Consider the following 17,023-nt stretch of genomic DNA (forward strand, 5'->3'; position numbering starts at 1 on the left):
GCAGTTACTTTAAAATGCGTGCTGAATCATGTACTAAGCTCAAAACTATTTTCAATGCATTACAGATAGACGTGGAAGCCTCAGAAAACTTGTAGAGTTTTATTGCGTTGTCGAATGACAAGTTTCGTAACTTTACCAAAACGATCATCAGTATGACCCTTTTTGAAACTTATACATATTTTTAAAAAAATGGATAAAAAAGATTATATACACATCATCACACATCACATACATAAATACATAAGCTTGGTCTCAAAAAAACAGACCTGAACTTAAAATCAGATGTGTCATGAGACAGACTCGGAGATCTTGCCAAACTGATCAGTCTTGGCTTCTTTTCACAAAATAGCAAGAGATTTTTTTAATGGGTCTGGATGGTGATGCTTTCTTGGTTGGTGGTGGAGAGACGACTCTTATTGGACATGGTGATACTGCTGCCTAAAAAAGAAAAAATAAATAAAATAATATATATGAATATATAGATAATAACAAAGGAGTCCCTAGTGGGAATTTTTTTTTTTATAACAGTTGTATACTTCTACATAGCTTGTAGGCCTGCTCATATAAAAAAATATATATTTAACTTTTCCAAAGTGTAAAGTGCAGCATCAACCGCTTCAGTTTTTAGACCTGCTCAGATTTCGTTATTGCGTTGGACCGATCGTAATTATGCCGACGGGAGCTGCGTTTGAATTACACTCATTTTTTCCCTAGTTGTAGTGATGTTCACACTCGCATGATGCCTTTTGAAAACTTTAGGCCGGTGACACACTGGCATATTGCACCTGTCAAACATAGTCTGTTTTGCCGTCAATACTGTTGACTGTGTCCTTTATCAGTAGGCTTTATATTTATGCTCAACATGAAGTATAGATATTGTTGTCGTGAAGACAAGATCCTGGTCTGTCGGTGGCCTCCCTCTATGTCACCTAAAGCAGCGTGCCAGCACCGCGTCAGGCACGTTTCTGGTGTGTAAAGACACAGAGAACGCAAAGCAGCTGTCACGCAGCAAAAATGCCACGTAGCCAGTGTGTCACCGGTCTTAGAATCAGCTGCAGGGCGAGATTTGCGCTGAACGCGGAGACCTACGCAACTTAATATGTTCGTTTGGAAACACAAAAATGTACCTATGTTCCACACACAAAATATTGCATTCGGTCATTCAGTACACACGTGCACCGTACCGAAAGCCCTGTACCAAAACGGTCCGGTACGAATACACGTACCGTTACACCCCTAGTTAATAGTGAAATAAAACCGTTTTAGACATAATATTAGGAATTGCATTGTGCGATAAAAAATACTCCAAATAAAGCTGAATTATGGTATTATATCAGTAAGTGATGTCAATAAATGTTAATGGATTTAAAGTATACTTTGTATGAAATAAATGTATTTTGAACAAACTATGGCATTTTTCCACTAACCTATATTGACCTAACAGACAGGTTTCGAAATTACAAACAGAAAACAATGCAAAATTTTACCAATAACATTTTTTTTTATTTTAATTTATTCCTGTGATGATCAAATCATTCCTCCAGTCTTCAGTGTCACATGATCCTTCAGAAATCATTCTAATATACTGATTTGATGGAATTTTTCTAACATTATAAAATGTCTTTAATGTCACTTTTGGTAAATGTAATGCCTCTTTATGGAATAAAGTAAAAAATCTTACTGACCCCAAACTTTTGAACAGTAGTGCATATTTGTTTTTGACATTTATGTAATAAGTCTTAAATAATTTTTAATCTGAGTTGGTTTGGTCATTGGCTTAGAACTCAAGTATTGATTTTTTGGTTTTTAAATAATCTATATAGATTTCCATGCGTGTACTCACTGGAGAGCTGTGTGTTCTTGCATCGTGTCGTTTGCTGCTGCCGTTGGGGCTTTTTGGTTGAGCTGATCCTTTAAATCTCTGGCTGATCACAGAAAGCCAATCAGTCCTCGGAGAGCTGTTCTCTTTGCCAGTGCCAGCTTGTCCAGCCGAGCTGAGCCTCTCCTCTGTTTGCAAACTGAATAGATCAGCTTTCTCGTTCTGTGTGCTTTCTGAAATCCTGCTCCTCTTTACATCAGGATACAGTTCAGACACCCCGTCACTCTCCTCTCCCAAACCAGACCCATCACCTGTTTCCAGTCGCCGCTTTGCGCGGCATTCAGAGGAAGGGCCCTGGAGGACAGGTGTGAGCACCTTACGAAGGGGAGATACACCACGGCTGATCCACTGCTGGATGGACGAGGGCATTTTGGGGCTGCTGACCTTGGCCGAAGGTGCAGATGTGTTTGATGGCAGGGGTAAATCAGCACCCGTGGGGGCACAAGCAGCAGGCTGGGGTGAAGCCAGAGAGACGACCCTCTCGGATCCAGGACCTTTGGCTGGAGTGACTTCAACAGGGCTGTAAGGGCCTGAGAGGACAAATGGTCATTAAATAAACACTAAAAAATAAAAGAACAATTTGAAATTATGAATCGAATACAATCCAATAGTAATAATGTGAAATATTTATATATATAAAAAACAACAACTTTGTATCAAGTATATATATTTTTTCCTGTGATGCAAATCTAAATTTTTGGCATCCAGTCTTTAGTGTCACGTGATCCTTCAGAAATCATTCTAACATACTGATTTAGTGATCTAGAAACATTTCTAATTAACGTAAAAACAAAAAAAAGTTTTTGCTGCTTAATGTATTAATATTTTCAGTAAAGGCTGTTCTTTTGAGTTTAAAGACTCCTTAAAAATGTGCAATGACTCCCACAAAAATACTAAGCAGCAAAATCTCCCTAAAAGAAAATTAGATTATTAATATAAAGCATTAAAATGATCTCTGACACTGAAGACTGGAGTAATGATGCTTTACATCACAGGAATGAATTACCTTCTTAAATATATTAAAATAGACGGTTATTTTAAATTATAATAATATTTCACTAGGGGTGAACAATTTATATCAACCGGTGATTAATGCGCATCTAGATATATTATATATACACAAGATATATATATATTTCACAATACTACTATTTTAGTTTATCTTGTATTTCAAATAAATTAAGTCTTTGTGAGAAGCTAAAAAAAAAAAATATTCCAAAGTTTTCACCAGTAGCTCTGAATCTGAAATAAAATGTTTCACACACACGGAGAGATAGAGACGTACTAGGTGCTCTGGGTGGTGACTGGATTTTACGAAGTGTCCAGCCTACGAGGTTTGGATCTCGGTTCGATGAGTTTTCTCCGTCTGGTCTGCGATTCAAGCGCCAGATCCTAACAGTGTTGTCATCAGAGCAGGACGCAATCTGCAGAACGAGTGTAGAAATGACAATATACATTTTTATATTCAATAAACTGTCCATAGACCTAAGATATTTGTAGGTTTTCTTTTTTTTTTTTTACCAACCTTGGTGAAATCAGTGGGGCACCAGGCCACTGATGTGACTTCCTGACTATGGCCTTGAAGCATCATGGGAGCTTGTTTCGGGTCTGAAATCTGAAACAAAAACACAATGCCATACATGCAGACAGTGACCGAAGGTTAGCTCTCTAGTTTTCTAGATTGGTCCTTACCTTCCATATATAAGCATGATGGTCACTTGAACCACTGGCCAGGAACTGGTCATCTGGACTGACACTGGACTTCACATAAAACGAGGAGTTACTGTGACCGCTGAACACAGCAACTGTGAGAGAAGAAAAAAAGTTCAGTCAAACTACATGAGCCCACTATTTTTTTACATGCCTGAAAAAAGGAAAGGGAAAATTTAAGTAAAAGTATTTAAATTCTACTCAGGAAATAATACACATTTACAATTTACCTGGAGTTGTTTTCAAACCACTGATGTCGAACATGTAGATATTGTCATCTGTACAGTTGGAGAACAGTCTGGAGCCAGTGGAGTCCAGTGACAGACCAGAGTAACCTACAGAAGACAACATAACAGTGTCAATTAATACGAATTACTATTGGTCTAACGACAGAGTGGGCCTGAGATGTGCACCTAGTTTGCGTGTGCAGGAGCCCGGGTAAGGATAGGCCTGCAGAGGGAGCGGGTTCTGGTAGTATGCAGTGTAGCTCTTCCGCAAATCCCACATTTTAATGATCCTATCAGGAGATCAGAATGATATGGAAAACATCAGCATTTAAACGGAATTATACTAAGAAATAAAGCTGAGAAATGTGACAATGTGGTCGCAGCAGCATTTAATATTTAGGAAAAGAGATTTGTACATCACATCCATGAGGCACTCACCCATCTACTGCTCCTGAGGAGATGAGTTTGTTCTCATCGCAGAACAAAACCACCGTCACACCCTGCTGGGAGTCCTGAAAAGAGTTTGGAAAACTGAGCTTCCGTTGTTTATATAATGTTAAATAAAAAACACTCAGTCAGGCAGCATCCCCATGATATATCAAGGCTGTCATACACCGCAATACATTTCCAACACACAGCTGGCAAATGAATGTGCCCTCACTGGGGACTGTCTGACTCACCACAGGAGGCGCCATCCCACGCCGTTTCTTCGTTTGGGGCGTGTATTTCTCAGGTTTCATGTGGGCACCACTGATCTGTTTTACCTGCCTGTAGAAACCATCTGCGATGGATCGAAACATTTTTGTGAGTTTTAGAAATCATTTTGATGGCCATAAGATTAAGATCTGGTGGTCAGAATCACAAAGTACCTTTTTTACTGCATCTTGTGTCCCAAATCATTATGTTCCCATCTCTGCCTCCAGTGCTAAAAACAGCTGTTTTGAGAGAACACATGTTTTAAAAAATGACCACCAATAAATATGATTTTTGAGGAACACACACGCACTTTTCATATTTGTATAAACCTTTTTATATACACACTATTAGAGTATTTATTAATATCTTGAGTTATATTTTATATGTGTTTTTAGTTTTTGTTTTAAATTTCAGTTGTAGTCATTTTGTTATATGACTTTTTAATATTTCTATTTAGCTTTACATTTCGGTTATAAATAGTTTTTTAGTATTTGAATTTAAACTTGTTAATATTTTGATTTTATTTAAATAGCTGAAAAACAATGATTAATAGTTTTAATACGCTTTAACAACACCTCTACTTTGGCTTAAAAACTATATGCAAAAAGTAGTGTTATTGACAGTACATGCATAAATAATTTACAGTATACATACTGCACAGTAAGAGCGCTATTTTGACATATACAGTAGAGTATGCTTGCTATTTTGACAATAGTTGTAGTCTTACATAATAATATAATTACCTTTCTCTTGCTTGGAAAAAGCCACTGATTTGAGACTGCACTGATGTCCTTTAAATGTTCCTAACAGGTCACCAGTAATAACATCCCACAGACGGGCCGTTTGGTCACCAGATGCAGTTACCTGTAAATTAATATTTCATTTAGATAGATAGATAAATAGATAGAAATAAACACAGAATAATACACAAAACTCACCAAGCGGTTTGCACCAGGAACCCAGGCAATATCAAACACCGCATTATCGTGTGCTTGCCACTCTGTAAAACAAAAGTTCAACATCAGTCTCACAAAAATAAAAGGTCTCATAGAAGAAAAAAAATAGTCTTGAATCTAGGTAAACGTAAACCAACCTTTCAGCACAGAGCTCTGTTTTTCTCCAGTACTGAAGATGGTCACAAACCCTTCCTCGTTTGCAGCAGCGAGGCTGTTCTGTTGAGCAGGAGCTGAACAACACATAAACCAGCACTAAGTGTTAGCTTTACACAGTCTGACTTGAGTACACTCATTGTGAACGGTTAATTCAAAGTGTACCGGAGGAAAATGTGCATCCAAACGGCGGCACAGCAGTAGCCGAGGCTCCGTATGAGATGTGTTCGTCCCGTCGCGCGCACTGGTACCCGTCCAGCAGAGAGGACAGCGGATAGAGCCCACGCTGACCTGCTTATATCACAGGCATTTTGAGTGGAAAAGCGTAAACAAGTAGATTTCCATTGACATATCTCAATTATACTCACCATTACATCTTTTTTTAATAACGCCTCGATCAATAACATGGTGGAAAAGAGTCATAACTCCTGCAGGGTAGGTGTTTTATTCAGAAATGCTCAGTTTCCCGCGAACAATGAAAAAGCGGAAGACGAATTCCGCGCGATACCGACCTTCGCTCTTCTGATTGGTCAAGACGTCAGAATACCGGAAGCATGAGTGCTGCAGGTTTATAACTGCTTCTATGGAAACTGTTCAGGTCGCGTGCACTAGAGGCACTCTGTGGCACAGAGGAGGTCAACTTTAGCATTGGACTTTATTTATGTAGATGCTTTACTGCATCCGAGACATCTGTTGCTTTTGAAAAATTAAATAAATTCGACAATTCACAATTTTATGGAAGCACATTTCAGCCACGTAAGAAAAAATCCCATTCTTTGGTAAATCATATTTGTGACATCAGAGGTCATAGTTATGAGACAAAAGTTCAAAATAACGACATAAAACTTAGAAGATACTAAATCATTATTAATTAAGAAGTCGAAATTATATTTTATTTTATATGACTCACAAGTCATAATTGTGAGTTAAAAAGTAATTTAGGCTAAAAAGTCTGATAATGAAAATGATTTCTGATGTGAATTAAAAAACAACGATCAAAATAACAATATTACTTTTTATTCATTCATTTGAAAAAAAATACTAATTTATGAAAACGAAATATTTTTATTTTATTTCATATAAAATAACATTTAATATTTATTAGATTTATTTATTTCGCTATTATCAGAGACAGTGAGAAACCAATAGGAGTTGACGCCATTGCATAGGTCACGCCCATCTTTGTGAAACATCGGTTTCGCTTCTGTTCTTTGTGGTTCAAATGAAAACCCGACGTAAGATCATAGACAGTAAAAGCTTTGTCTGTCACGTGATTTGCACAGCAGCCGGGTCATCCGCTTCAAACATCATGCACGAAGTCTATCCTATCTAACGTATAAAATACCGAGTCTTAATAAAAAATAATGTCGCTCTCCGCAGCGCACTCGTTTCTGTCGGAGGCGGCTTATTCTGGCGAGCAGGAGCTGGACGCCAATTCCGCGCTGATGGTGAACGCTGTGTTATAATTAAGCTACACATGCCTTATATTATCTGATAACGCAGTGATGTGTTTGTATTTGTTGACGTAATTCCACTGTAGTGAAAACAACCCGTTACATATGAACTGACCCAGTCATTCTCATTCTTTAAGGGTTAAAGTCTTGTAAACTGGACGAGCAATGTGAAGCTGTGGTCCTGTTCCCCAAACTCTTCCAGAAGTATCCCTTTCCCAATCCTCATCAACTCTGCCTTCCTGAAACTGGCAGACATCATCAGATTTGTGTAATTAAGCGAAATTCAATAAAGAACATTTATCTGTCTGTCTGTCTGTCTGTGTGTGTGTGTGTCTTTTTCTGTTTCTGTCTGTCCGTCTGTGTCTGTCTGTGTGTGTGTGCGCATGTGTGTGTGTGTGTCTTTGACATTGTTATGAAATATTTATAGTTATTCTGATGCCTCGAGCAGCAGGGAGTAACTGCAGGAGCTGGTGTCCTCCTACCCCTGTACACCCATGCTCATCGTAAAGCTCCACACCTTCACCCAGCTGGCCACCTCCTCACTCGTCGATATCCCGGAGCAGGTCACAGCACATCTACTGTTGTCTTATAGTGTCTTAAATGGGCATCCGATGACCCCTTTTCTATAAGTTGATATGATTCTCACTGGGTGTTTTTTTTAATCATTATAGGGTGGATGTCTACACACACTGCCAACACACATTTATGTTCAAACAACATGCAACGGTAAATTTAGCATCTAATGATCCCTTTAAAAGCAGTATTTTTAAAATGGGTTTTGTTTTAATAGTGTTAATGCTACAAAATCAATCCATTTCTTCTTATGTTCACAGTGTAGACCGCTTCATTTATTATAATGGTAATTAGATTCGTCATGGCACAGCATAATACATTTCTGTCTTGAGTCTGTTGATTTGAACTTATTTAACATAATTTGAAGCAATATTTGCACTGGTGCTAGATGTATGGTTTTTTTTTTTCGCCCCAAATTATTAATTCAAATGAACAAATTTTTTGTATTAATGTAAGTATCTCTCATGTGTTAGTAGCATTTAGTTCATGGGATCATAAAAGTTTATTATTATTATTATTTAAGAAATGTATACTCTGCAAATATACATTATACAGTTTTATTGTGTATATATATTCTATTTCAAGAAATTCTGTTATTTCAAATTTTGTTCATCCCCCCCCCCCCCCACAAAATACTAAGCAGCACAACAGTTTTCAACACTTACAATAATAAATCTAATTTTTCAAGCGGCAAATCAGCATATTAGAATGATTTCTGAAGGATCATGTGACACTGAAGACTGGAGTAATGATGCTGAAAATTTACTTCACCACAACAGGAATGCATTACCTTATTAAAATTTTATTTTAAATTATAATAATATTTCACAGTATTTCTGTTTTTAACTAGACAGTTTTTCCTCCAATATACAGTATTAGTATTTTGAATAAACGAATGCATTGATAAAAATAGGAGCCTTCCAAAAAAAAAAATAATTTGACTTTAATAAAAAAGTATTAAGAATATTACCAACCCCAGACATTTAAATGGTAATGTAATATATTTATATATAAACTATAAAAATAAAATATTTTTTTTAGTTTTTATTATTATTATTATTAGATAATAAAATGGTGATATGGTTGCCTTGGCTATGATATTCATTTTAGTTCCTCCTCATACAATTTCTCACCATTTATTTATTTATTACAGTATTTCTTTCTGTTTTCCTTCATGCCTTATAGATTAGTCTTCTTCTCTAGTACTTGAAGGAGGACCCCAGAAAAGCAGTGAAAATACTCTCCATTCAGGATCTCAAGCTCTTAGCTTAAAGGCTCCTCACTTGTGGACCAGGAAAAACATACAGGTAATGTAAAGTTATGAATAAATGTGGGACAGCTGGCTAACTTCCTACGATGAATGTAAATTCCAAGTTGTGTGTTTGTAGGTGCTATATGAATGTGCTCTCAGCACCCCATACAACAGTTTGAAGCTGGGAATGCTGTCTGTCCTCTCCAGACTATCTGGTACCACCGCTATTAAACAGTACATCAGCCCTAATACAGATACACAGTCATGAAGTCATGTTGAGTGTATGCTAGACATGTGCCGGTATTCATTAATGTGATATATCACGGTAATGAATATGGGGAACACCTGTGAGATGCACTGAATGAAAGCACATTCACTCTCTGACAGCAGATGGCGCTAAACTGCAGAAAATACACCCTTTACTCTGGAAACGCCATAAATAAAGCAGCTGCTACATTCTATAATGTATTTAAATAGCCATTCAAGTTTGGGGATTTGTTATTGTGTTCATCAAAGCACCAAATATACTTAAATATTTAGACTCAATGTTACATTTCAATCTGGACTACAACATGCTGTGGATATTGTTTGAAAGTGATTTGATTCTTTATTGTTCATTCTGTTGTATTCTGCTATTTCATAACCCATTGTTAAAATCGAATCGTGTTATTTAATGAGCTAACATGAACTAAAATTCGTATTTTTTTTAACAAAGATTAAAAACTTATGGAGCAATTGTACATTGTGAATGTTAATGTTTAACTAATGAGGTCTTATTGGAAAGTGATACCTATGGGTCGTTATAGTTCTTTTGCACTTTAATCAGTTTAAAACTTTATATATTTTTCTGTATTGCTTTATTGTATTTAAATGTTCAGTTATTTTTGTTACAAGAAAAAAGTAATTAAACTAGTTATACTGTATTATGACCATTATACCGTGATAATACTGTGATAAAACATGAGCAATTAATCGCAGCATGAAAATTGGATACCGGGATATCCCTAGCGTGTACAGATGATATCATGTGGTCTCGTTACATTTTGCATCTGTGTTTAACCGCCTGATCTCTCTGGATGATGCAGCCAGGTGAGGCGTCTCCAGCGCCCCGTCACACTGACCTGGTGGAGCTGGCGCATAACTGCTGTTACCAGAATAACCTGGCAGTGGCAGCCCATGGGATCACAATGTTGACCAGTATCATTGTGTCCTGTCCACAGAAAGGTTGGATTCTCCTCACCAAAATTTTATTTTGGGTTGTACTAACCCAAAGGAGGTCAAAAATAGAGGATGTTTAAATGATAAATCACTTAACTAAAATATTTTGTCAGAGGACATCAAGCTGGAACAAGAAACAGTGATGGGGATGGAGTCTTTCATTCTGCTCTGCAGTCAAGATGACAGTAAGACTGCGCAGGCCACACACTTAAATTAAGTGTTGTTCAAGGTTTACAGAGCTTTGAATATGTGACTTGACCCGGCTGGCTCATTCTGAGTCCATGTCTCACAGAGCCAGGTTCATGTTGTAGCCTATTCTGGCCACGAACTGGATACTTAAAGTTACTTTTGTAGTATTTTTGTCATATTTTGCTTATTTGACAAACAAGAGCATTACATTGTCTGTATAGGGTACTGATTAGGGATGTAACAACATCAAAATCTCACGATACGGTAATATCACGATATTAAGTCCTCGTTATGATATTTGTCAGGATATTTAAAAATATAAAAAGACAAATGAAGAATTGGAAAGAAAAAAAAGTTGTATATTTTAAAGTTAAATTCTTCTATCTAATGCACTTTGAGAGTTCAGAATTAAGATCTGCAAGCCATCTGACTTTTTTTCACGGACTTAAGTTTTCTTAGTTATGAATTGACTTGTACCTGAACCTTAAAGGGGACTCAACCCTCTTTTTAAGTGTGATTATACTGTCTCAGTTTAAATTACATTCACACTGGTGTTTTAGGAATCCAAAAAAAATTATAAAAATGATAATAACAATCACAGCAATAGCCATATATATATATGAAATCAAATGGCGCTCCATCTGAAAGCAGGTGATGGAGATTTACTACCAATCACAGAACCGGCTTTACTGACGAGATGCATGTGACAATCACATGCAATTATTTGCACAGCCCTACGCTAGCTGTCAGCAATTCGTACTGCACTTTTAAGCTTTTATTTTGACCGAAACATGAGTAGAGCTTTTATTTTCAAGGAAAACTCCAGCTTCAGTGAAAACAGGCTTAGAAAAACGTGTCTCACTACAAATTTAGTAACCATCTTTCGCGAAAATAAAGCTTAACTGGTGTCTGTTACATTTCCAAGCGTGCGCTAAACACAATGGAGTTCACTGCAGCCATTCACTGTGAACAGAGCCATTCTGAGGTGCGGAAAACACTGGATTACAAGTTGATCGCCTTAACATTGTGTGCGCTTCGCTTTGAAACATGCAGCAAAAACAGACTTGAAGGGATTAAGCCATATTGTGCTTTAGTATATTTGACAGATACTGTGCCATAAAATAATGGCCCCAAACTAGTGCTGTCAAACGGTTAATAGCGATTACGCATCCAGAATAAAAGTTTTTGTTTGCATAATATATGTTGTACTGTGTATATTTATTATGCTTATAAAGTACACATACATGCATGTATATATTTCTGAAAATATATGTTATGCGATATTTTATTTTTCTGCAATATATTGCGATATGAAATCTAATCACATTTTTTCTTACAAACAAAAATGGGGTGAGCACACTTATATTCTCATTTTAAATGATTTAAACATCGACACCATCGTGTCAATTGATTAATATGCGCGGGGGAGAGAGAGCAAGACAGCGCTTGTGTTGTTTAAAGACAGTGAGCGTCCGGCCGGGGCTCGCTCTCTCTCTCTCTCTCTCTCTCTCGCGCTCTCTCTCTCTCTCTTTCTCTCTCATGCGCTCATCTCTCACACGCTCTCTCTCTCTCTCTCTCTTTCTCTCTCATGCGCTCATCTCTCACGCGCTCTCTCTCTCTCTTTCTCGCCTTATCTCTCGCTCTCTCTCTCTTTCTAGCATGCGCTCTCTCTCTCTCTGCCCTGTCAAAACTTTCACTCTATGATGGTTAAGCTGTGCAATTAATCAGTGAATCACATTCGTCAAGGGCCGGGGAGCAGCTGGCCGTACAGTTAATGAATAACGGATCAACTATGACAGCCTACATAGCACACCCTGCGATGTGACTATCGTGGATTCGTACATCGCGATATCGATGCTTAAATGACACATTGTGCAGCCCTGGGCGATATATCTAACGATATGATCATGTGCATCTAGACAGTAAATCTGGTTCCGTGATTACAGCTAAATCGCCATCACCTGCTTTTGAATGGAGCAGCATTTAATAGACAGAGCCGCAGATCGCTGACAAGCTACGCAATATCGCGTTCATTATCGAAGGCGATTCATCTGCGATAATGAACGCGATATTGCGTAGCTTATCAGCAATATACGGCTCTGTCTATTAAATGCCACTCCAATTATAAGCAGGTGATGGCGATTTTAGCGGTGATCACGGAAGCAGCTTTACTGATTAGATGCGCGTGATCATATCGTTAGATATATCGCCCAGCCCTTTTATCGCGATATCATGATATTGATAATATCGTTACATCCCTTGTAGTGATGCACAAGGCACCCCTCACACAGAAGTCATTTTCAAACCAAGCAATATTCTGTTGGTCAACATGGTAACTTTATGTGATGCCAAATCTGCATGGAAAATTTTTGTTCCTCTCATGCACAATTCACAATAGCACAAATTCCTATTTAAATGACTGTATTTTGCTGAGCAGTGGTAAATGTGATTGGGCCTATTTTGTCAACGCAAATATTCAAATGAAGTCCATTTGTGATTTGTCTGTTTGTCCACATGCAATTTGTCTCTTCAGATTAATGTGTAAAAAAAAAAAATCAGATGAACTGAATGAAAATAGGTTGTGGAAATATGCCTGCAATTTGCAGGACGATCGGCTGTTTGCATCACACTGGTTCCCTCGACAAAAAGAAATAGCCAGAAATAGCCATAGTTCATGACACTTACATGTTTTGTCTGTTAAGATAATCTTCATGAAAAAATATAAGTTTTATGAATTTTGATGCCTAAATATGAGTGCCATGAACTTAAAGGTACAGGCCATAGGATAGGTGACTAGAGGGCGCACTACCAAAACAATAACAATCGCGTGGTTTGATGAAGCTAAGAAGGAGTGTGGAATAATGGGATTTGACTTCTACCCAACCGCTGACAGCCATCAATCAGATGATAAGAAAACGATTACCACTTGTTCAACAAATATATACACTCGTGTACATTCAAACACAGTAATTGGGCATACATAGCAAACGCAAGTTCAACGATTTGCGTGAGTAGATTACATACAAAGTCAATGCAAAGACGAGATCAGACGCATCCTCGTGCGGGTCTGGAGACGCTATGCCCTTGTTGATCGTTATAATAGCATACGTTTTATGTAAAAATACGAACCAACAACTCACCTGTCGAGTAAAACACAAGCGAGATCGGCATCTGTTTCTAGTTGAAGTTTGTCGCGAAGCCATCTCCATCTAGAAAATGCAACACCGATATTGATCCTCACTCTTTCTCTCCTCTTGTCCCCAACTCTTCTTGGGTCGTTTGGTTGACCCGTACTCTTACGTTTACGGGAGCTGTACTTGAGGACAGAACCAGCGGCAGACGGTAAACAGTGATTATGTTCCATAAATAAGTAACACAATCCACCATAAAACGTGCAAGAAGAAGTAAATAAGGAACTGCTTGAAGCAAGCTAGTGGTTTGCTGGACGCTGGACACTACTTCCGCATTTGTCCACGAAACTCTTGTCATGTGGTTTTTAAATCAGTAAGGGCGGTAACAAAGGGTAACTGACGTCATTGACAGGCGACTGTTTTGCCCCGCATCACTTTAGAATGGGAATTTTCTCATGATTTATAAGTAGCTGAAAACATTAGAGATATTGTTAGTAATCAGCTGGACAAAATATATAACACTAGCCTAGTGGTTTTTGGATATTTTACTACAAATATCTTACAAATTGTACCTTTAAATGTTAAACTTCGGTTATAAATGACTTACAGCACCACAGTTGCTCATTCTTTCAAAATATCCTCTTTTATGTTCAACAGAAGACATAAACTCAGATTTAGAGCAACTTGAAACTGAGTAAATGATGATGGAGATTAGATTTTTGGATGGTGCCATCACTTTAAGTCTTGAAATATTAACAGTTTTTTTCCTCAGACGGCACTCACCTCTTTGGTGAAGATGTTGAAGAACTGGTTCTCATCTGAGTTTGAGCTCTATGGGAGCTCCATGCTGGGACAGCTGCACTGTGCGTGTGACTCTGTGCGGGTACTCATGTGTCAGGCTCTGGCTGCTATTGCCCCACAGCAGCCGGTGCTGGCAGAGGGGATGCTGGGAGACCTGCTAGACCTCTTCAGGGTGGCAAGTCATAGAACCTCAGAGAAACAGCAGGGGCTTCTGGTAAGCAAATACAGGAATGATGTCCAACCGCAGCTGTTTAAGTCCCATTTTCCCAAAATATCCTCTTTTTCACTTATTTTATTTTATAACATAGTTTTATTTCATTTTATTTTATTTGTACATTTAATACAATTTTAATTTAATAAAAAAAAATTTAATTAAGTTTTTTTTTTTACATTTAATTACATTTTAATGTAATTTAATTTCATTTGATTTCATTTCAGTTTACTTTTTAATTTGATTCAATTTTATTTTTTATTTCATTCCATTTTCATTTTATTTGATTTCATTTTTTATTTTAATTTATTTTATTTATTGATTTTCATCTCATTGAATGTAATTCCATTTCATTTTATTTCATTTATTTGAGTTAATTAAATTTTGTTTGATTTTATTTCTTATTTCATTAGCTTTTTAATTTCATTTAGTTTTATTTTATTTCATGCATTTTCATTTAATTAACATTATTTTTAGGGCAAAATGTGACCTGGATGGTTCTTAATAGTTTTTATGAGACTTCTCCAGACACTTTTGTGCTGGTAGCTGAATACAGTGTGACCTCTTTCCAGTGCTCTCCAATCTATAATTTGTCTACCAGGGTGCCATGATTTTTCCCGGGAGCTGTACCAGAGTCTTCGTACCAATGTGGCTTCAGAGTACTTCTTCTTCTGGCTGAACAGTCTGATGGAGTTCTCTCAGGCGGAGCAATGTCTCAGTGGCCTTTCAGATGGAGACTACAGCGCAGCCATGAGCGCCATCTCCGAAGCACTCAAATCCTACCAGAAAGGGAATTGCGTCTCTCATGGTCAGGATTCGCTTCAGTGATCCTCTCTTTGCTTTTTTGTATGCTGTATATTATCCTCTTATATTCATATTGAAGCAGCACAGAAGAGTTTTGTGTGACTGACTGTAATCCTATTTTCGTCTTCAGGCCGCCAGTACGCCGCTGAGCCCTTTGACGTTCCAGTGTGAGTTTGTGAAGCTGCAGATAGACACTCTTCAGCTCATCTGCATCTGCATCAGTCCCAAGACTAGCCTCGCTCCTGCCATCGCCACCACCATCGCTCTGCCTTCTTTTATGAGGATGGCATGTTTATTGTGTGTTTTTGTTTGTTTGTTGGATGTTCTCAGATGAATTTAGAAGTCTGGCAGCTGGTTATGCTGACCTGTATCAGTCTTCATTTGACACCGAATTCTCCACCCTCCGTAATGTTGAACTGTATCCTATTTTTTTCCTCAGAGGACAATCTGTGTGCCAGAACAGTTATTTTCTTATTTAGAGGTCTTATTGCTAATCGTGCTTTAACTGTCAGTTTCACTTGTGAAATGGTTCTATTTTAATTTATATTAATGTTATATTAGAATTTGTGTTAATTTAACAAATCTTTCCAATTTATTTATAATTTTTTTATAATATACACTAGTGGTTAAAGAGCTGTAATACATTTAAAACATAAAACTTTTTTTTCTGGGTCCTTTGGTGATTAGAAATCTTAAATGAACAGAATTTGTTTAAAATAGAAATTGTTTCTAATATTATAAAAGTCTATATTAAATATATCTTTGCCGAGTAAATGTATGCACTTTTTTTTTTTTTTTAGTTATTGTTCCTAATTAAATATGGCATTTGCAGGGCCACAATAAATGAAAACCTCATCCTAAGATAATTTGCCAAACATCTGTACTTTCCTTAAAACCTTTCTTAGACAACAGCAAAGCTGCATGCTTGTAACTTATGTTATTGATGCTTTAATAATTGATCCACAAACAGCCAGGTAAGAATACCCCAACATTTACCACTCTCAGTTGTGCAACTATGAACATATAGGTTTTTTTCCAACGTGCTCTTGATATGTTTTACTGACCAGGTGAATGAATCAGCAGAATGAAACTTAACTTAATAACAATGCTTCAATCATTGTGGGATTACAGTTTGAGGTTTGGAAGATTATCAGGCACAACATAAAGAGTTTGTCTGATAATAAGTTTGAATATTCCATTTGCACTTACTGTAAAGACATCCATGAGGCTCCTCTGGTTCAGTTTCCAGGAGTTTGGCACACGGATCAGTACTGGCAGAGAGCGAGTATGAACTGAGAATGCTGGCGGTGTTCAATCACGTCCTGGAGGAAGTGGAAAAGCTAAGCAGGAAGCACCCTCCTGCCTCTAACCTGGTGAAGTTTAAAGGTTTTTATTGGCTGACTGTTCCTGTCTGTAATCCATATGGATACAAATTTTATAGGCGCATTTTGACGTTATATGCATCTTTTTTTTTCTGTTTCAAGCACACTGAATGTCTGTGTGATGCTGTCTAACGGGTTTTGAACGACATGAGGGTGAGTTATCAATGACATAATTTAGATTTTTGGGTGAACTATCCCTTTAACCCTCAACATAAAGTAAATGTAGTTAATTAATATTACTCATTACTTAAATGTTTATTTACACCGTAACAAGGACAACTAAAAACATTAAGTGTAACCGAATATTGTAAATCATGTTTTTAAAGTGTTTAACTACACATTTGTAATTATAAAGTCACAGGTTTAAATTTAACAATATAGTTAAAA

The 17,023-nt window shown here is 37.2% G+C and overlaps 1 protein-coding gene and 1 pseudogene across 2 annotated transcripts; one reads left to right on the forward strand and one right to left on the reverse strand.

Moving 5' to 3' along the window:
• dtl (denticleless E3 ubiquitin protein ligase homolog (Drosophila)) lies at positions 1–6,151 on the reverse strand. Of its 2 annotated transcripts, none has more exons than XM_026291510.1 (15): positions 5,990–6,151; positions 5,787–5,915; positions 5,606–5,698; positions 5,451–5,512; positions 5,256–5,376; positions 4,686–4,751; positions 4,497–4,597; positions 4,255–4,328; positions 4,003–4,106; positions 3,820–3,924; positions 3,572–3,684; positions 3,405–3,494; positions 3,165–3,303; positions 1,844–2,409; positions 1–438 (listed from the first exon to the last, which is right to left on the reverse strand). In XM_026291510.1, the coding sequence occupies exons 1-15, from the start codon at positions 6,042–6,044 to the stop codon at positions 322–324; spliced, it is 1,935 nt and encodes a 644-aa protein (XP_026147295.1). In that variant the 5' UTR covers positions 6,045–6,151; the 3' UTR covers positions 1–321. The 2 variants fall into 2 exon arrangements, with proteins under 2 accessions (XP_026147295.1, XP_026147297.1); XM_026291512.1 differs by having other exon boundaries at positions 3–438; positions 5,787–5,912; positions 5,990–6,150.
• Positions 6,152–6,985: 834 nt separating this feature from the next.
• Positions 6,986–16,804, forward strand: LOC113037724 (integrator complex subunit 7-like; annotated as a pseudogene).
• Positions 16,805–17,023: the final 219 nt, after the last annotated feature.

Source organism: Carassius auratus, chromosome 20 (genome assembly GCF_003368295.1).
Source record: "Carassius auratus strain Wakin chromosome 20, ASM336829v1, whole genome shotgun sequence".
Lineage (NCBI taxonomy): Eukaryota > Metazoa > Chordata > Actinopteri > Cypriniformes > Cyprinidae > Carassius > Carassius auratus.